The 21,267-nt window shown below is 41.4% G+C and overlaps 2 protein-coding genes across 2 annotated transcripts; both read left to right on the top strand.

Annotated features, from left to right (window-relative positions):
- Positions 1-144: 144 nt before the first annotated feature.
- trmt112 (tRNA methyltransferase activator subunit 11-2) lies at positions 145-7,581 on the top strand. Its single transcript, XM_022215414.2, has 4 exons — positions 145-343; positions 2,009-2,110; positions 2,614-2,706; positions 7,173-7,581. The coding sequence occupies exons 1-4, from the start codon at positions 269-271 to the stop codon at positions 7,272-7,274; spliced, it is 372 nt and encodes a 123-aa protein (XP_022071106.1). The 5' UTR covers positions 145-268; the 3' UTR covers positions 7,275-7,581.
- A 120-nt stretch (positions 7,582-7,701) lies between these two features.
- tgfb5 (transforming growth factor, beta 5) lies at positions 7,702-20,907 on the top strand. Its single transcript, XM_051954808.1, is given in 13 exon segments — positions 7,702-11,386; positions 12,775-12,938; positions 13,419-13,433; positions 13,436-13,557; positions 13,652-13,761; positions 16,287-16,321; positions 16,323-16,445; positions 16,447-16,493; positions 16,871-16,928; positions 16,930-17,025; positions 20,430-20,460; positions 20,463-20,545; positions 20,547-20,907. Coding segments are annotated over 13 exon segments (1,293 nt in total). The 5' UTR covers positions 7,702-11,019; the 3' UTR covers positions 20,589-20,907.
- The last annotated feature ends 360 nt before the right edge of the window (positions 20,908-21,267 follow it).

The following is a 21,267-nucleotide window of genomic DNA, read 5'->3' as shown; positions in this document are numbered from 1 at the left end:
AGAAAAGTCGCGTTGTAATGTACTATACTGGTGTTTGTTACATTTTCTACAATGATGTGCAATGAAAAGGCAACTATATAAACGCATGTAAATTAAAAACTAAAATAAGGAACCATCAGCAGCGGAGTCAACGTTTGGGGGATCTTTGAAGCGATGCACCAGCTCTACTTCCGGTGCACATGTAAACGCAGCGGCGTGATTTCCAGTTCGGACTGTGACTGTTTGCGTATCTTTGAAGCGGTGACAGTTTTCTGTGATTTTCCTCAACATGAAGCTGCTCACACACAACATGTTGACGTCTCACGTGAAGGGAGTGTCTAAAGGATACCCGCTGCTCATCAAGGTAGCAGAGATTAATGCTAGCAGCGCGGCTAATGCTAATGATGCTAATAATACTAACTGTCATATAAACCAAGGTGCAGTTTGAACGTTCTGGATGGGATGTGATAATGCGAGATGTCTTGTTTTTGTGTGTGTGTGTGCTCTTTGATGAATAAATGTGATGTGCTACAATAATGTTTAATAACTAGTTAACTGGATGTTAGGAAGCTAGCAAGTCAGGTAACATTGATTTCATTATAATTGTCCACATAACTCACTGATAATCTCATTCTAAGGGTCTCTCTCTCTCTATGTTGAGGAAACTTATGTGTTTGAAAACTATTTGCTATTTGACACTCTGAACACCCAAACAGTTCCTGGGCATTTGTTTGCTTCTGTCACGTTTTTACTCACTGTGGGCAGTTTTTTTATTATTATTTTTATTTTAAACTGCGTCATAAAGTCAAACAGGAAAACAGAATACCTATTGACAGAACTAGAGAGAACTTTAAAATGTCTTTTAGCAGTATTGCAAAGTCCAAAGAAAAACTCCGTTATTCATATTGTATATTTGTAAATAGAGACTCCACTACCTTTAAGATTTTTGAGACTTTTGTCTTGCACCTTCTTGTTTGCACTGAAAAGGAGAAGCTCTCCAATCTCGTACAATGTATAATGACAGTAAAGCACATTCTATTCTATTCTAAAGGGACAAAACTAAAGTTGAACTCCTTTGAATATTCTTTTTCCAAAAAAAAAATAAAATACAAGATCAACGAAGAATTTTTCCAAGTCCCCAAAAGGGTTACTAATACTAGGGAAATCAGTGGTGGTGCTGCAGATATCTACATGTAGATCATTTATTAGTGACTATTTTTAATTTGTTTCCATACTTGTCTTTATGTGCTTTGTGTAAACACAGCCTGTACACTCCCAGAATTTTTATGTTGTTTTTTATTTTTTTAAGAATATGCTTTGAACAAATGGTTTATTTTGACATTTTTATTGAGGCAGTAAAGTGAATTTGATGAAATATTACGATTGTAAGCTTAGATGTGGTCATTTTTCCGACAGAACAGCATATCAGACATGATTTAGTCCAAGTACCATCATATTGTAAAATTGAATTCAACAAATTTACCTTGTTTTTCCAGTTCATGGATCTGATAAAAAAAAAAAGTGCAGTTTTGGAGGCATATTGATGGCGCTGTGCTGAACTTCATTATATTCAGAGATGTTGATAATATTCTTTCCCTCATTCCTGCACAGCACCACCTTTAACTATGACCCCAGTGATAAACTAAACTGAGCTTTATGAGCTTTACTAACACAGCTGTTTCCTGCAGGGCTGCTGTTTAGGACTGTATTAGATTAAATAACTAGTGAGTGTATTTGGTGTCCTCAATAATTCCCTCAAAAGAAAGAGACAACTTCTTTCTCCTGCATGTACACCTAGGGTTTTACAAACATCTTTAAATGCAACAGAATACTACAATGTACCCACAGTGAAAAATTATTATTGAAATGTTTATAAACCTCTCTTTGTGTTTTTTAATGTCAGGATTAGTTAGTAGGGAAAAAGTGGTCGAGGAGGTTATTTTTCACTCAGCCGTGCTGTGTGGACTGTTGATGAAGCCTCCTGAATGTCAACACTAATGGTTTCTGTCCTCCTGATGTCTTTGTTCAGGCAACTCAGGTGAAGGTGAACGAGGTTGACTTTAACCCTAAATTTGTCAGCCGGATGATCCCCAAACTGGAGTGGGGTGCTCTGGTCCAGGCTGCAGAAGGGGTGAGTCGCATGTTACTAGAATCTTTAAAACTGTCTGTCATATTAAATTATAAACCTAAATGCTGTCACAGAGAGACCGGATTAAAGATGTCCTGTGATTTGGAAATATCAATCAGCTCTGAATCAGGGTGGCACATTAGAGAACTTGGTGTTTTGTATTTGGCCAAGTCTTTTACAGTCCTTCTAAGAGCTTACAGATCATTGAGAAGAGAACATACTGTCAAAGTACATGGCAGGTAGATTGTCTGTAATCTGTCTGTGTGGTGAATATCATCTGTAGCAGGTGTTCTTGTTTCTGAAAATGGTTCTTTATGACTTTGTGTGAGGTTATTGTCCTGTTGCGACTGTTAGTGGAGAACTTTGTATAAACAGCAGTAGTAAAGGGGAGTGACTGCAGATCATCAGTATACAGAAAACTACACTCCATTACTGAGTGCTTGTATTAACATCCAGAACGTAGAGCTGCCCAGTTTGACGTGTTCCAGTCTTTGTTTGCTCTACAGCTGGGTCATCGACAAGACCTGCCAGGTGAACTGGTGTCAGACTACGAGCAAAATGAAGACTTCCTGAAGAAAGTGCACCGAATTCTGTTAGAGGTAAAGAACTCAAAGACCTTCTGTCAGACCTGACAGTCTCTGTTTTAGTGTTTCTGGTATCAACATGTGAATGCAGTTGTTCTGAAGAGAGATGTCCTGTTTATTGCTGATACTAACAACAGCTTTTTTTCTTTTCATTTTCATCTTTTAGTATTTAAAATCATCAGATGTGCTGTTGTGTTTTGCCAACTTTATATAACTCAAATATATTTAGTTTTAAATGAAAAAACTTCAGCTCTTTTGGATATTTAAAAATGACCTGAACCATTCATTGATTATCAAAATAGATGCAGATTATTATTTTTTTGTCATGGGTCTATTTTTCCCAAGAGTTTCTTTCAAATTTAGTGTTTTATCTTTTATATTCTCACAGGCATGGAACCATTTGTACTTAAAAAGAAGCATTGCTGTGAGGCTTTGTGTTCTTCACTAACCAGCACTGATTCATTTTTGATCTTATTTACAATGTGGATCCCACCAAAGTTTCTTATTCTTGTTTCACTTAACAGCGACTCATGAAAACAATTATGGGATATTTTTGTGTGAAACGCTTTGTTCATATTCACTGTCTCACAGTTGCTGTTTGCACTCGATGACCTCTTTCTATTACTGGCAACAGCAATTAACAGCGAAGCTCTGATGTGGTTGTTTCCTGCACAGCGTCTTGTTTTCCATGACTGCAACACATTCATTCATCAAAGGAAAGTGCCATTTATGTAGAGATCAAACTAAAATATCAGAGTTTTAGACATTTTTCCAATTCAGTATAAACACTGTGGGGACAGAAATATATTGTCTGTCAAACACACACATGCAGGGTTTTCATTTCCCAGCATGTGGAGGTGGTGCGTGAGCATTTTCACATTGTCTTTTTGAGCTTACAGTCTGTTACAGCCCATTTTCTCTCAGCTTAGCATGAATTGATTTGCTTTTTGGCAGCAAAACAAGTTACAGGAGCCTCCACAATCTCCTGCAGGTTAAACTGGGCTCACCAAACACTTTTAGTGCTGATTATACTTGGATGTCGACACGCACAGCTGCAGAACCCACAGACATCTAAAGCTTAGCAATAGATGGGGAAAATTGTGCAAAGGTGACTGTTGAACACTTCGTTCTACATTAATGTGCTGCTATGACATTCTTCAGTCGTCTCAACAGACTTTTCTCAAGATCTGATTGAACAGAAAAAAATACCACAAAGATAAACCTCTTAGCAAAATTAAGACTATGGCCCCGACATATTTTAAGTCAGGCTGAGGGATGCTGATGCAGCTCAGTATATTGTTTTCAGATGTGTGCGGCCTGATGAGGAAAACTGAAGTAGCAATTGCCAAAAGTTATAAATGATTCCCTAAAATATATATATAAACTAAGTTCTCTGATTATTATTGCGCTGTCTTTGCAGAAACACATCTTTTTCTCACAGCCCAGCAGAAAATGTTCCCCGGCTCTTTGCCAAGCAGCGTCTGCAGCACTTTAAGGTGGAAGTGTACCCTAAAGTGCTGCTCATAATCTCAGACTCCCCAGAGATGCAAAGTCAGTGATATTTCCAACAAGTCATTATGGTGATCGCTCAGTGCTGACCCTCTAGTGAGATTATGCATAATAAAATTATTACTTTGGTAATGAGATTTGACAGCTGTGTCTGACCTGCTGATTCGTCTCATCTCTGGCTTTTGTGGGTCCTACTTAACCCTCCTGTTGTCCTCATCTACCAAAAAATATCATTTCCTTGTCTGAAAAAAATCCAAAATTCACAAAAAAAATCCCCAAATTTTTGAAAATTTGCAAACTCTTCGAGAAGAAAACTCCAGTAATTCCTTAAAAGTTTCCCTTACAAGTTTATTTTTTAAATATCCCTCAAATTTGGCAAGAAAATTCTTGCAAATATTTTTCCAAAAATGAGTTAAACTCTTCCAAAAAAAATCCTAAAAATATCTAAAGTGATGACATATATATATATATATATATATATATATATATATACATATATTTGCTGGATTTTTACTGATACATATATATATATATATATATATATATATATATATATATATCAGTAAAAATCCAGCAAATTTTGCTGGATTTTGGTTGATTTTTTTGTGAATGTTCTTAAACATTTTTAACATTTCTCTTTTCCACCAAAAAATGTTGAAAATATTTTTTTTTCCCCACATTTTCAAACGTTAAAACGGGTCAATTTTGACCCGCAGGATGACCTGAGGGTTAGACAATAACTAAATTCATCTCCAAACTTGAGTTTGTACTGAGCTTGCAGTTAAAGAGATCCACTGCCATTCTAACAGACTACAAGGACTTTGTCCTGCAATATATTTAATGTTTGATTATGATACCTGCTCTGTTACCACAGTGTAGCTAGAATTAGCTGATGTGTGAACCTGTCAGTGTTTGATGTAATGCGAAACACAGACGAAATGAGAAATCTTTACTTAACTGAACTATTCTGCATTCTAATCACTCATTTCTTGATGACATTGTGAAGCTCAGACTATAAAACTGAGAAAAGACAAGAGGTTATAATTACAGAACTTTGAGTCACGCCTTCATCACGTCCAGAATTTACTGCTGCAGCATCATTTGTTTGATTTATCATCCAAAATCCACAATAAACTCCGGCACATCCAGACCTCTGTGGTTCGCCTACACACCTGCTCCTGCAACCACATCACTCCTGACCTTCAGAAGCCTCACTGGCTTCTTGTCCAACAACAGATTCAGTCCAGACTCTTCACTCCTACCTCACCGATCAGCTCCATCACTGCACTCTCTCCCACATCCTCCACTCCTCTGAAGCCAAACCTCTGTCTGCACCGCTCAGGACCCAACATCAGACCTGTGACCACAGAACGTCCTCCACTGCTGCCTCCTTCCTCTGGAACTCTCTCCTCAAACACATCAGACACTTTCAGAACTGATTTTATTGTGTGATTGTTGTGTGTTGTAAGTTTTATATATCTTTAAAAGTCAATGTTAAGCATCTTTTAACACTTCAGAAAACAAAAATGCCCATGAACTGCAGAGATGTGGAGAAACTTTGGCATCACTATTAAACCGCGTCACTAAAACAGTGCCCGCAAAAAAGACTGAATCCATTTTTCCATGCATCGCGACCCAGCAAGATGACTGCCTTTCTTTTTGATCGATTCAGTACAATATCATTTGGAAAGTCTAGAAAAGCAGTGGGATCATTTTTATTTTATCCCATTCATGTGGGCAGGGAGCCAAAGCATGTCAGCCGGTTCAGTCTCTCTGTCTGCTGACAAAGACGCTGATACTCTGTGGGCCTCAAACTGTGGAAACTTGTGGAACATTTAAGTATCTCATAAATGGAAGCTTGGAAGACTGATCAACTTTGAACCAGATTATTGAAACGCCTTCTTTTGTTCTCAAATAACCCATGTATGTATTTTACTACGCTCTGAGTTTCTGCTAAACTCACATTTTGTCACAGAACTGCTTGAACTAGAAGAGCATCCTAAATGCTGTAGGATAATTTCAAGCATGCCAGAGGGTGAGAATGTGTCTCAGGCTGCGTTAACTTGTGCAGCAATGTTTTTCTTGGAGCTTAAACAGGAAGTGCTTCAACAGAAATGCGCTGCAACAGACCAGTCACAGCTAAAATCTTTGTAGTCTAGGCTTAAAGGGGAACTTCTGTTTTTTTTTTCAACCTGGGGTCTGTTTTCATATGTCATTTCATACATGTGAGTGATGGAGAAATGAATTTTCAACATAGCTCCAGTATTTAGCTAGGCAGGCAGCTTAGCAGCTCAGCTAGCGAAAAGTATGGGGCAACTTGCCCCCCTGCGTCAAAATCCACCCTAACGTGCTTTTTTTCCCCTCACTGACCGGCTCAGATAGTCTCAACGAGTGTCCCACAACATACTAGAGATGAGAAGTGAACGAAAACCTCCACATTACCTGGCGATGGCTCTTTGTTGTGGTTTGTATCCAAATCTCAGGATGCTAGAAAGCAAATCTATCGCGCGATTTCGGAACAAGATTTACTTTCTAGCGTCCTGAGCTTTGGATACAGACCACAACAAAGAGCGATTGCCAGGTAATGTGGAGGTATTCGTTCACTTCTCATCTCTACTATGTTGTGGGACACTCATTGAGACTATCCGAGCCGGTCAGTGTGGGGAAAAAAGCTCGTTAGGGTGGACTTTGACCGGGGGGGGGGCAAGTTGCCCCATACTTTTCGCTAGCTGAGCTGCTAGCTGAGCTGCTAAGCTGACTGCCTGGCTAAATACTGGAGCTATGTCGAAAATTAATTTCTCCATCACTCACATGTATGAAATGACATATGAAAACAGACCCCAGGTTGAAAAAACCGAAGTTCCCCTTTAACTTTATACAATATTTGGTTTGACTAAATTGTCCATGCAGTATTCTGCTCTGTGGTGACATCTAGTGTTGGTGTCAGGCCTCTCGTCTGTGTGTGTTTACAGGTGGAGGTGATGGAGGGTTGTCTGCAGTGCCCTGAATCTGGACGAGAGTTTCCGATCTCCAAAGGAATCCCCAACATGCTGCTGAACGAAGACGAGGTGTAAACTCTGTGGTTCTCATTCACAGCCTTCCCCCAGACTTTAACTCAGATGGGACTGTGTGTGTTCAGTGAAGGAGTCGGACTCTGGTTTGAGTTGGTGCCATGAGAAAACAGGCCATACTGTTTGGTTGATTGTAGTTATGACATTTTAAATGGGTGACGGCTGCCAGCAGAGGGAAAAGATTTGACGAATAGCAGATGGAAATGTTCCCCGAGAGCAACCCCCGGTGGTTTAATCTGTATTTATTTTTGTAACTGTTTGGGCTCTTTTCTTTTTCTTTTTCAATAAAACTGTCCAGATTTTCATGACAGCCAAAATCGTTAGGTTTTTGTGGAAAATATGGATTCACTTATATTACAGATTTGGTAAAGTATAACCCCTGAGAGGCAGGCTCTGAACCCCATCTCGCCCTCTCTCAGGGTTTAAGAAAGTGCTGAGGGCCAGATGACGTGGCAGTGGCTTGTCTATATTTGGCTTTGAGGAAAAAGAGGCAGAAAAAGCTGCCAGGGTAGAAGTTGTTTTTGAGGAAGTCTTTTTCTTTTTTCCCCCCTTAAAGCCACACATTACTGCTCTCACACACACACACACACACACAACACCCCACCTAGGCGGGCTCCTGTGATCTGCGATGCCCCACGGTGTGTCTGATCTTCTAAAGATCGCTCACAAAAAGTGTTGAAGTCCATGTTGACAAATTAAGCGTCTTTCCAATCATTTCTGGGTGTCTGAGACGAAGCAACAGCAGTCAAGTTGGAACAGGAGTGTGTTTGTTCGCAGGCGGTGTTATCATTTTTAGAAACCTTGCCAGGACAGACGATGAAGGGGGGGGTTTGCCCTGACCAGAAGCCTAGAGGCAGCCTGAGTCTCTCCTACCTTTCCCTTCTACTTACAGCAATTACAGGCCTGAACTCGCAACTATAATAACGGTATAATGGGATGGCAGCAGAGCAGCAATAAAAGCCGCCCCTGACAGATTAACAGTCCTCTCCAAGTTCTGAGCTGTAATTAACAATGAGACCGGAGAGGAACAGAGAAAAGAAAGGAGCTAGATTGAAAGCTTGGAAAGATAAAGATAAAGTGAAGGGATGGGCTGTCTGTGGAGCGATTTAATAAAATTAGGATAAGTCTTTAATCGTCAACATGGACGAGTCGGAGCAAGAGCCCTGCTAGAGCTGCATGTTGAAATCGCTGGAATGGATTTTTTATTTCCAGTTTCCATGTAATCATTTTAATGTTGCATAAATATTCAAAAATAGTTTTTAGCCAATTTGGAAAATAAGCCCTGTGGAAAAAATTTATATTACTCTCATCTGCGCAGCAAATCTGAAGCCTACTACAGACGACCCTCTGTTAGCTTTGATTGGCTCAGCAAAGAGACTGAAAAAGATTGACTTTGGCAGTCACCTACACTGTAAAAGCGAAAAACCTGTGATTTTACAGTTTTCCTCTGTAAAATCACACAAAAATGTCAATAAAATTACAGGAGTTTGCATGTCAAATGAAAAAAGAGATAAAAAACTAACTTTTGAAGTTTGATTTTTACATGAAAAGACATAAAATACATTCACACATGTATTATGATATCAAATATTTCCTTATTTAGTAAAGAAAATCATTGAAGGTTTTTTTTAGAGACAGTATAGAGACAGTATATAGGTAGTATAAATTTTTTTTATACATGTCAAGCTGTTAAAAAAGTCAAACGTACACATAATCTCATGTAAATTAAGGCCAAAAATGAATTTTAATTGTGTGAAATTGCTGTATTTTTATGATATGATTATTTCTGGCATTTGTTGGCACATTATCAGCTTGAATATTATTGGAGGGTTTTACAGTTTTTTTAAGAGTACACCAGAAACTCTACAGCTCACTAATTAACACGTGATGTATAATTTCATTTAACCACAAACTCTCACACACATTATAAACTGCAATTCACGCGTTTATGGGGAGTTTGTGTTAGACTATTTCTTGGCTCTCAGCTGGTTGCCAGGCAACGGTCCCAGCCAAGAAAAGGTCTACTGCTAAGCTAAACCCAGCGACCAAGGTAAATACTGAAACATTCGTATTATTGCTCAATTCTGAGACACATGAAGGTCCCAATTTCTATATTTAAACTTGTATTTCTCTCACCATCTTTAACAACTATTTGTAATAAGGTGCAAACATGAAAATCAAGCTCTCAAGGGTCAGCAAGCTAACAACTAGCTAACATTAGCGTAAAAAGGGCAATTTCTGGCAAACGCTTCAGAAACTCAGACTTTATTGTGCTTCACCTGAGACATAACTCCCTTTAAATAACAAATTATTTTGTTCATACTTAGCATATGTTAAACAAGGAAGGTATAAAGTGTTTATAAAAAGTTTGACTGGAGTGGTAGGTAGCATGCTAGCTGTTTCCCTCTGTTTCCACTGTTTGTGTTAAGCTAAGCTAACCTGGTTCCTGTAAGCCCATTGGCAGATGTTTACCTGCGGAAGGAGGGCGGTGTGAGCATTTTTGTGGAGAAAATAATTGCAAAATGTGCAGCTGTGTGTGTGAGAGAGGAAGATCACCCACTCCCTGCACTCTGGTGGCATCCCGCCCCACCACCACCATCACTACTGCCGCCACCTCCTCCTCCCGCCTCCTGCAGACTCTGTCTGGAACTCAGAGCGTCCCACTGATGATCTGCACAATAATGGAGCCGCATCATGCAGCAGGTCTGGGTGTTTTCAGCAGAGCTTCCAGCCCAGCGCACATCAGGCTGGAGCTCCTCTAAACCAGGGGTCTCTGCTTCACTTTAAAGGTTGCTCTTTTCTGAAACACACTGCACAAGGACTTCTTTCATATGTTTTCTGCGTCATGTCTTTTTATGTCGTCTGACTTTTTCCGTGTTTTGATGTTTATATGAGGGGCATTAACAGGCCCACCATGGTTTTTCCAACATAAATCATCTTTTTTTTTCTCAACGTTTTAGTGCAGGCTGCTTTCTGTTTACCTATACCAGGGAATGGGAGGACCTCATTGGTTTTTTTAAGCTGCAAGTAGATTTTATGGAAGCGGATATGGGCCAGTTTTTGCTCCACAGATGGCTCTGTCGGAGGTGAAAGTACGGGAGCTGTGCTGCTTCACATGAGCCGCTCAGGTTTCTGTTTGGAGAACTTGCGACATGGGCTGAGCCCCTGTGATGGCTCTTTTCTCCTGAAAGCTGTTAAACGAGGATGGACGACGGAAAACGGAGATGGATAAATAACTAAGTTTTCGATCAGAGTGACGTTAAATATCTTCACCTTTTCTACGCGGAGAGCGCGCACGCACCGGCACGGACGCCAGAGCTCTGAGCGCACCACACTGGAACTGAAGCCAAATTTCCAGTCACCGAAATTTCAGGGTTTGACAGTGGAGTTTGGTTGTGGTGTAGTTTTTCCTAGTCGTGATTTTGTTCTATTAATTTTATTTTTTAATGTAGCAACTTAAATGTACATTGTATCAAGACTAAATGACAATGCGTCGTTGCGTGTCTGGTGTTAAAACAGGCGGGCAGTATGTAAGACAATGTTATAAATTTATAGCAGACGTGTGGTTTTGATCAAAATAACCTACTACAACTGGATATTGGTTTTAAAATAGCAAATTAACTTTCCAAAGCTCAGTTCTGCGTTTTAAGCGCTTTTACGCACGCATATTTTTCTTGCTTGGTTTTGGAGGCGCAGCTTCAGTCCACCGTTCACCTCAAGAGGAATATCTCCGTCTCCTCCCCGGACAATGTGGCTCCCCCGCCTCTCGCTGCTGCTGCTGCTCCGGTTCTCCGGTGTGTTGCCGGTGGAGGGGCTCAACACGTGCCAGTCCATCAACCTGGACGCGCAGAAGTCTCGGCGCATCGAGGCGGTGCGCGGCCAGATCCTCAGCAAGCTGCGCATCCGCAGCCCGCCGGACGACGACGACGACGACGAGTCCCCGGTGCCCGGTTCAGTGCCACCGGAGGTCATGCTGCTCTACAACAGCACGCGGGAGCTGCTCAAGGAGCGCGCGCGTCTGGGCGAATCCGCGTGCGAGCGCGAGAGCAGCGAGGAGGATTATTACGCCAAAGAGGTGCAGAGGATCGACATGAAGCCCCCCCGCACCGACACCAGTGAGTCCATGTGTGTTGTGTGACAGGGGTTCCCAATGTGTGGCCCGCGGTCCTCACTTTAGAGGGGAGTTCTCATTGGCTCCAATTCATCCAGATCACATTATGCAATGCTTCCCAACGTTTTTTTACCCTAATTATAATAAAACAAGATGTTAACAACTTAAGAATGCTTTTTGCCAGCATTAAATAGTTTATCTAAAGACTGAAGAGGTCAAAATACTCTGTCATTTTAGAATGGCAGCTGTCAACTTTTGCACTTTAAACTTTGTCCTCTGTAATTAGAATAGTGACAGGAGTGTTCACCTCCATCACTGTTTTAGAAGTCTTCAGATACCACTTTAGTTAAAGTCTCATTTTGTAAAACTCTCTTTTACAATCAGTAGCAAAACAGATAATTCTGAGTTATCTGTATTTGTTGTTTTGTCCAGTCTGTTGTAATCTACTGTTACATTATAACATTTTAAGTCCCTCTATGCAACATTTGTTAGCTCTATATAAATACTTAAAAATCTAATACATGGTTGAGAGTTACACTCCAAGTGTTCAGAAATTTACGATAGTTTATTGTAAATGAAAGTTAGAATTTTTATGTATTTCTAACTTTATATTACTATTTTGTATTTGTTTATACACCAGCCAGAGTTAAATTTTTGCCAAATACATTCATTTAGACTTTTATCTGCTTACGCCTACGTTTCGTATGGATGCTCATTGGGACTACAGTTCTGAGCCAGCAGTTGCAGTGAACGGAGTAAAAAAAGTACATTTTTCTGTGAAGTGGACTCACACATTTGTTCACTAAAGTCCCTTCATCTTTGAATTTTCTGTACTTACAGAATTTGCACAAATCACACTTGAATAAAAAGTTTGCCTATGATTTGCTATTTAAAAATTGAGTCCTGCTGTGCTTCTGCCCTTCATAAAACTGTAAAAACTACTTCAGATGTGCCCTTGAGCAAGGCTCTCTCTTCTATGAGTCCTTCAGAGCAGCTTTGTAAATTTGGACTACCAGCTGTGGCTGTCAGCAGGCAGCTGTCGCGTTGAAAACAAAACTTGTTGTTGCTGGACCTTATTTGGGAGATTTTAAGATTAATGATGCTGGATGCGACATGGCACATAATTACATAACTGTCTAGGTGGTAGGTGATGTTTCATACAGTGAACCCATGAACACAGCAATCACCCATATATTAAACACAAGACCCGACACATTTAGTCTCTGTGCCCAAACCTATAATTTAGTTCCAAGACGCCCATCAGCAGTAATTATGTCCGAGACAATGCATCAGTCCCACAGCGCTGCTTTAACCAACAGTATAAATACAATGCAGTCTAAAGTCATGTGAAATCTTTGGAACATTAGTCACACTTTGTTTTTTTCCATCCAGATGTGGTGCAGCCAGTAGCACCCAACCCCCATTACAGAGTCGTCCACTTCGATGTCAGCGGAGTCGACCTGACCAACAGCACCCTGGTCAAGGCTGAGTTCAGGATCTTCAGAGCTCCCAACCCGCAGGCCCGGGCCTCGGAGCAGAGAGTGGAGCTCTATCAGGTGACCACTGCGCCGACACGAAGCGAGAGCCGTGAAACGCAGTCCATCTGTTTATCACTTGGATGGAAGGAGAACCACCAGACTAACCATCAGTGTCAGCGAGACAGTTTGATTTCTGCCCTTTTAAGCTTTTACAGCCAAATAAGCCACATTTCCAAATCCAAACTTTTTTAGAACCCTGTCAGACCACATTTGTCTCCTCTTATTATAAAAGAAGCAGACCCAGGAATTTTCTAGAATTTTGGGCTCAGGCGAACAAGACTATTATGCCACTAACTCTTCACAAATTAAACATTCAGGCTTGGCTCGAGGGAGATTCTTCACACCTTACAGAACATGCCAGCTGTAGGAAAATGGGTCATCATAATTAGATGCCTGATGACAGATTTAGAGATAATTATGTATTCAATGAGAAACAAGTGTTCTCTAATGCAGGATTGAGAAGATGAGCTGACTGCCTCCTTCTGTGTTTGTTGTCAGTTGCTAAAGCCAAGCATGAAGACAGCACCTCCACTCAACGTTATATTGACTCCCGCACCCTTCAACCGAGGGCCAAGGGAGCCTGGATCTCTGTGGAGGTCACAGAAACCATAAAGGACTGGGTGTCAGATCCAGGTCAGCCTCATCACAGCAAGCTATTTTCCCATTCTGATCCATGTGTTTGTGTAGTTTATCCCCTCATGCGTTCCTTTTTGCTTCTTCCTGCTGCAGAGGAATAATCTTGGTCTGAAACTGGGCGTCCACTGTCCCTGCTGCACCTTCGTTCCCATCCACCAACAACATGTTCCCAACAAGAGTGAGGAGCTGGAGGCCCTGTTTGCTGGTTTGTTGCTGCTTCTTTTGTATTTCCATTGCACTTTGTGATAGCCCAGTCAGACACACTGATGTGCAGAGTGGATGCTGATAAATACAATTCAAGCTTCACCACCTGTTCTAGAGAAGCTGAATCCCAGTAAAGACCTAGATTCAGTTTTAGCCTGATTAGAGTGAATCAAGTGTTTCCCGATTACTGCAGCCACCCTATGAAGGTTGATCAAAAAGTTCCAAGACTGTTTCTGGTGCGTGTGCATCAAACATGTAGAAACAGTAACTGCCATGAGTCAGAATGTTGCCTAGCGCACTAGAACCATGCTCTGAAGATGCAAGGTCTAGGCACGCTCGACAGGGAGGGAGGTGGCTAAAGGTTGTCTATCAAATCACTCTGCAAGCAATTGGGTTGGTATACAACAATCAGCGCAAACGAATAGGCTCCTAGAGCGCCGGAATCAGAGGATGCAGGAGTTCGGTGAAGCCTTATTTATACAGTCAATGGGTGAAGCTCAAAGTATATTACGGACATGTTAACAGAAAGAATTATCAGGAGTCGGTGCTAATGGAGCTCACGATGTTGTCGTTTTTGTTCACCCTGCGAGAGATTAAATTCATTGCCGTGGGTTGTCTAGCGCGGCTAGCTAGTTGTTTCCGGTGTTTCTGTCAGAATCGTTGCGCCTCTGTCCATCACTTAGTTACGCCCGCCTTCTGACTCTACACTTCATGGTGATTGGCCGGCAGTTTTAGAGCATCCAGCCTCGAGCCTTATGGAGGGTAACTAGACCCACCCTGACAGAGAATTAAATTCGTTGCCGTGAGTTGTCTAGCGCGGCTAGGCTATCAGAATGTCACAGCAGGACCTGTGCTACAAACATTTCTGTGACGACTGGTAGGTTTGTGATTTCTCCATGCACAGCAAACTTGAGAAAACATCACATTCAGTGTAGGTTAGCAGATGAGATGATCCATCCTTCAAGTCAAGGATCATATCATTGGTGATGAGAGGCGGGTTTCTGGCTACTACCAGGAGAAGAAACAGCAGCTGAAGAGGCCACAGTCCCTTACTTGCTCCGGTGTCTCAATGTGTGGTGCACCCGTTCACGGAAGTAGTGATCACACACACGTTTATTGGCCTCAACAACACAACTTTTGCTCCTTTTTTTCCCCCCAATTGGGCTCCTAAAAGGAAATTCAAGCTGAAGAGTTACTGTTTGACACTGTTTAGGAGATTGAGTGCCTATCGCAGACAATGCTTGACATTTTTACATAATGGGATTCCAGGGACGTTACAAGTATTGCAGAAGCAGGGTCCCTGTATCAATAGGAACAGCAGCCAACTTTAACTCATGTATGGTTTTTGATGATTTTTTATGCACAATCTCATATTTTTATGAGCAATTCTCGAATGTAGATGGTGGCTGTTTGTGGAAGGCTGTTCAGCGTGAAGCAGTAGTCACACTGGAGCTGCATGTGAAAATAAGCTGTTGAGCTCCCCGCAGCACATTAATAAATAATCAGGACAAAACAGTGTGCCAGAGATCTGATGCACTAAACACCAGTTTTATCCAGTGGCCACAGAGGTGAAGAAGGCAAACTTAACAGAGAAGAAGATTTATTACCACCGCAATGTTGTACAGGTCACAAAATGTGAACATAAAATGGAGAGTGTTGTGTAAGGCGCCTTCAGAATGATTCATGAATCACTGCACACTATCGTAGAGGAATAATGGAGAACCTGTTCTTCCACACACTGTGATACTATTGAATACCAGACTGTCTGTGTTGCTTCACTTAGGCCCCAAATTATGGCACTTTCCTCAGGATTTGCTCTCCGCTGAGCCAACTCAGAGTTTTTTCACACGTGGAACAATTCAACTTGTGATACTGATGTAAAGACAAGCGGGGACTTGTTTTGAGCTCTTGTGCTCCTGTAGGCCAGAAAGAGCCAGAAAAACCATGAAGTCAGACAAACAGTCAGACCATCATTCCTGGTTGAGGAAACATCTGTATCACATATTATTTCTGTCCTCATACTGCTGTATTTGTTCAGCAGTGCTGGAAATGTGCAGAACAAACTGTCTACTGCCTTCTCAGAAAAACACAGCCATGCAGATTGAAAATCAAAGATGGAGCCGCAGCAATTATGAACAGAATTTGTGGTTAATCCCGAATGTGAATGACCACAGAAAAATGTAGTAGTTTATATTCAGTATGAACCACATAATCTGTTTGTGACCCTTTAAAATGAAGTAATGTCTCCTCACAAGTGCTGGTCACAGGTTGCAAGTGTCCAGTTGTGAGCTCTTCACTTGGAGTAGTTCTACTGAGTATAAACAGGAACAAGTATCCCTTATCTCACCATAAGAAGGGTGGGAAATCAGAGGAAAATAAACTGAATTGTGCAACAGAGTAACTTTTGTTCTTATTTTCTTTCATGTCAATCAGTATTGGACCTCCTCAGGTTTGTCCTGTGACCCTTGTGAGTGAGGAGCCCCTTGTTGAGAACCCCTGTACTAACTGTCACACTGCTTTCTATAGGTTTGGATGATGAGCGACTGCGACAGCTAAGAAAACCCGGGTCAGGTTAAAGGCCAGGCTGACTTCAGCACCAAGACGCCACACCTCATCCTCACCCTGCTGCCCAGTGACAGAGTGGACAACCCGGCCAAGAAGAACCGCAAGAAGAGGGCGGCTGCCCACAGACACCACAACCTGCTCTCGGGTAGGCCGTCAACCAGCCACTGTGTGTGGTTTGTGTGACTGACTGGCAGCACTGATGCTCCTCCAGGATTTGTAGTTTTTGTAATTCAAAATCTAGTTGCGGTAGGTGCTGAATTTCAGACTTTTTTTCTTCTGACCCACTTTGCCGACTATTGTGGCAAAACTAACAAGTTCTGACCCTGTGTTTAGACTGCAGGCCAACGGGCATGCAGTGTTTATTTAGACTACTTCACGCTGTAGGGGAAAACTCTGGCAGCCTCGCACAGTCATTACCTTGTGATGGCTGCTTCTTCAACGGTGACTGTGGTCAATTTCCCATGACCCATCTTTGGGTCCTTGCCTCAGACCTTGAAGAGCAGGATGGGAGTTAAAATGCATATGTCTGTCTTTGTGTGTCTCAGCGGCTCAGACCAGGGCTGCTGCCTGCGCTCACTCTACATCGACTTCAGGCGTGACCTTCAACTGGAAGTGGATCCATGAGCCAAAAGGTTACAAAGCCAACTTCTGTGCCGGCAACTGTCCGTACCTCTGGAGTGCAACAACCACTAACAACATGGTGAGTTTCAGCATTCATCGTTACAGAATTACAATTATATAATTTATAGGTGCCATAAAAACTGAAAAAAAACAACAGTCACCTGAAAAGAATTCAAGGACTTTTCGGCTGACTGCAGGCTGTGCAAACACAAAGCAGATGTGAGACAAGTTGGGAAATATTTCAAACATTTAATACTAAAATATCTCCAGCATATAGATTCACCATTTTCCAGTGTTGGTATTACATGTGGACACTGAAAAAATGTGAACATTCCATTAAAAAAAAAATGTTTGTAAAATACATAATCAGATGAACTAAACATTCATTTTTTCTTCTTTTATGATTTATAAAAACGGACTGCACAGTAGCTCAGTAGTTAGCACTGTCGTCTCCCAGCTAGAAGATCCCCGGTTCGTGTCCCAGCATTCCTGGGAATCTTTCTGCATGGAGTTTGCATGTTCTCCTGTGCATATGTGGGTTTTTCTTCAGGTACTCTGTCTTCCTCCCACAGTCCAAAAATATACTGAAGTTAATTGGTGATTCTAAATTGTCTGTAGGTGTGAATGTGAGTGTGATTGTCTGTCTCTATGTGTAGCCTAGTGATAGACTGGTGACCTGTCCAGGGTGTCCCCTACCTTCACCCTAAGTCAGTTGGGATAGACTCCTATGATCCTAATGAGGACTAAGCGGTGTATAGATAATGGATGGATTTCTAAAAGACATTTCTGAGTTCTCTCTGTTACTAGCCACGGTTTAGCTGTTTCCATAGAAGTGCAGGGAAATAATGTTGCAGTGAAAATGAGCCCACAGTGAGGAAAATGTTGGCAAAATGTTTATGTTTGTTACAGAAAGGTTGTTAAAGAAGACAGTATTATTTTACCGGTGTCCTGGCACTAATAGAAAAAAAATTCAGGCAATACCTCAGCCCACCATGTGACTCGGTCCAGATTGAATTCCTTGATATTAGCAACTCATTTTGTGACTTCCTACATCTATTCAAAGCCCATCAGACCGCAGCTCAGACTAATAAATCTATACTACCTTCTCTGGTGAGGTCAGGCAAAGACAAATGGTGTTTCTTTTTCCAAATTATATTTTGCTCCAATCTGAAGATTCATGACCTTTTGTGACTGAATTATTCCAATGGAAACAGTGACAGACTTCTCATGCAGACACAGCCAGATTACATAAACAGAAAACATCTGTGATTGTCAGAAAAATCCAAGTAGCTGCTCAGACTTTCTGGTAAACACTCTGGTTTGGACCAAACTCCAATCAACTTTCAGCCTGACTTTAATGCCACAGAAAGCTTGAAATGCGGGTGGTGTTTCAATTAAATGAGCTTAAAGGGCATTGTTTGTGGCATCTAAACACTGCGGTTAGCTAAGATTGGTTAACCCCACTGTCATAAATGGGCTGCCACCTCAGAAGCCTTATAGGTTTATGCAACAGAGCGTGTTTGTCTCCTTCAGCTTACAACTCAGCCTACAGCCTGACAAGACTTTTTCACTCGTAATATTCACTGTAACATAGGCATGCTTGATCCACTTTATTTGACATTGAAGTTTGCTGTAATTTTGTTCTGCTGGTCAAAATGCGACTTCAATTTAACAGAGTTTGGAAGCTTTTACTGCACTTAAAAGAGAAATAAGGAGACATTATTGGCAGACAGAGGCCATAGGATATGTTGCCAATTATAAAGCCTTCATCTAAAAGCCTCAGAAAGCAAAATATATATTTATCTAATATGCAGCCGTTAGAATGCAAGATGTACAGAAAACATCAGTATGTATTATTATTGAAGAGTTGAACTCTCAAACAATCTCTCTCATTCGTAATGTGATGTAATCTGATGACATTTGATTCCAAGAAACAAGCTTAAGTTAATTGGGTTATTACCAAAGTTGGATAAGAAGAGCAACACTACTCTCACGTTTCTCATCTCATGAAGCTGAGCTTAGCACAGATACTGGACACAGAGGAGCCTGAAGTCTTCATCAGGGTGAAGGAATCAGGAGTCAATGGAGACTTAAAGTTACAGTGTCCTGCAGTTAATCACAATAAAAAGTTTGGTATACTTATTATGATTAAAAATGTAATAAAAATAATTACTGAGCTTTAAAGGTACTGGTTGCACACTTTGTCATGTTTGGGCACAGCCAGTCTTTATGCTATGTTACATTAACTGCTGCAAGTGATGGAATATTTATTCAGATTCTTTACTAAAGTAAAACTACCAGTAACAATATTTCATTACAAGTAAAAGTACTGCCTAAAAAATCCTGCTAAAACAATGTTGAATCATCACTGTGTCAGCTGGATGTCACTGTTGTAACTGCTGCAGCTAGTTTGAAGTACTTTATACAGTGTTTTTTAAAGCAGATAAACATGAGGGGTTATCAAATGATAAATTCTTAAACACAAATCTGTTTTAATTTTTTGACTTTTTCTCCAGTCTTCTTGTTTGGTGATATACTGGAAGCATGTTGAGTTGAAATGAACCACGTGAGTTGAGAAAAAACAATATTATGTGGAGTTGAAAACTCATATGCAGCTGAAATATGACCCAGACTACACAGACTCTTTTGCAAGACAACAGAAGCCATGACGTTTGGAAACCACTGGTTTCATCTTTATCGGTGTGTTGTGTTTTAAAAGCCTGTTGACAGTTTTATCCACTGAGTAAAATCTTCATTTAAAACATAACAAAACGTTTCAGATAATTGTAGTGAAGTAGAAAGTACAAACCTCTCTGAAATACAGAAAGTAGCTCCTCAAAATTGCACTTAATCACAGTACTTGAGTAGATGTACTTCTCACCACTGGTATAGCGTCATATTTGCTGCACAAATGCAGTCTCTTATCTTACCTCTCACCAATGTTTCTAGAAACGTTGAACTATTATGTAACCGTTGGCTGTAACAATAAATTGAAAACTACTCAAACTTAAGCAAAAAAAAAAAAAAACTGTGTTCATGCATGACCTTTTCATTCACTAATAAACCAATTCAGTTCATTTATATAGCGCCAATCACAGGTCAAATTGTTTCCAAGACGCTTTACAGAACCCATAAGCCTGGACCCCCAGAGCAGCCCTAAGGCCACAGTGGCAACAAAAAACTCTCTTAATGGGAGGAAACCTTGAGCAGAACCCGGCTCTTTGGGGGACCCATCTGCTGCTGGCTGGCAGGTTGAGAGGGACAGAAGAGGTAGGGAGGTAGAGAGGGGGGATAGGAAAAGAGGAGGGTGGGAACAAGGAACATATAAACACACAACTGGATACACGCATGATAAGCTAGATGATACCTACAAAGTACAAGCTAACATTGAAACTAATTCATAGTTCACTGTTATGGTGTAACCAGCTGAGACACTATATTTTCATAACTTTAATTTCCTGTCATTTGTGATCCCTGGTTCAGATCCTGCCGCTTGTACAACAGCTGAACCCTGAGGCTCCGCCTCACCCTGCTGCGTTCCTCAGGACCTGGAGCCCCTCACCATCATGTACTTCATTGGCCGCACACCACGTGTTGAGCCAGCTCTCCAACATGGTCGTGAAATCCTGCAAGTGCCGCTGAGGGAGGCGAGTTCAGACGGAGACGTGAGGGAGGCAGAGAGGAGGAGAATGATGACAGGACCAAAACTACAAACTGGCTTCGTCTCAGGGGGGAACAAGTTGAGGAGGACAGACGGATCCTCTGTTCATTAAGCTTCGCTCTTTGATCACCTTTAGCAGACTTTTCAGATGTTTATTTTTTACGGCTACCCAACTCAAATGTCAGGATTTCATTCCCACTTTTTACAGGCATGACACCTTCTTCGCTCTCTGGAACTTTCCGTTTGACATAGGACACTGTAATAGGACAACGCAGCCCTATTAAACCTGGACGTTGGATATTGAACTAAGAGGCGGTTGTTGTGTAATTTGGCCACTTTTGGTGCGCCCGCTGCAGAAAAGGATTCTTTTTATCAGGATTTTGATGCCGCCTCTGTCAATTCCTGCAGCCGTGGGCAGCGGAGCACGCCAGACTGTTTGCTTTAGGTTTGAAGGTGTTGATAGGAAGGAGGCGGTGTGGAAAGGGATGCAGACTGAGATCTTTAGGCAGAGGAAGCAGGGAACAGATAGAAAAGAGAGAGAGGAGCTGTGTCCAGGCAGAGGCTGTGCCAGCTCTCTGCGGTCCCGGCTGAAATCTGCCGGCGTAAACAGGATGTGAAAGATTTCCAGACACCAACCCGACCACTCACGGAACGCTAGAT

Source organism: Acanthochromis polyacanthus, chromosome 10 (genome assembly GCF_021347895.1).
Source record: "Acanthochromis polyacanthus isolate Apoly-LR-REF ecotype Palm Island chromosome 10, KAUST_Apoly_ChrSc, whole genome shotgun sequence".
Taxonomy (NCBI): domain Eukaryota; kingdom Metazoa; phylum Chordata; class Actinopteri; family Pomacentridae; genus Acanthochromis; species Acanthochromis polyacanthus.
This window is presented reverse-complemented; position numbering and strand designations above follow the sequence as displayed.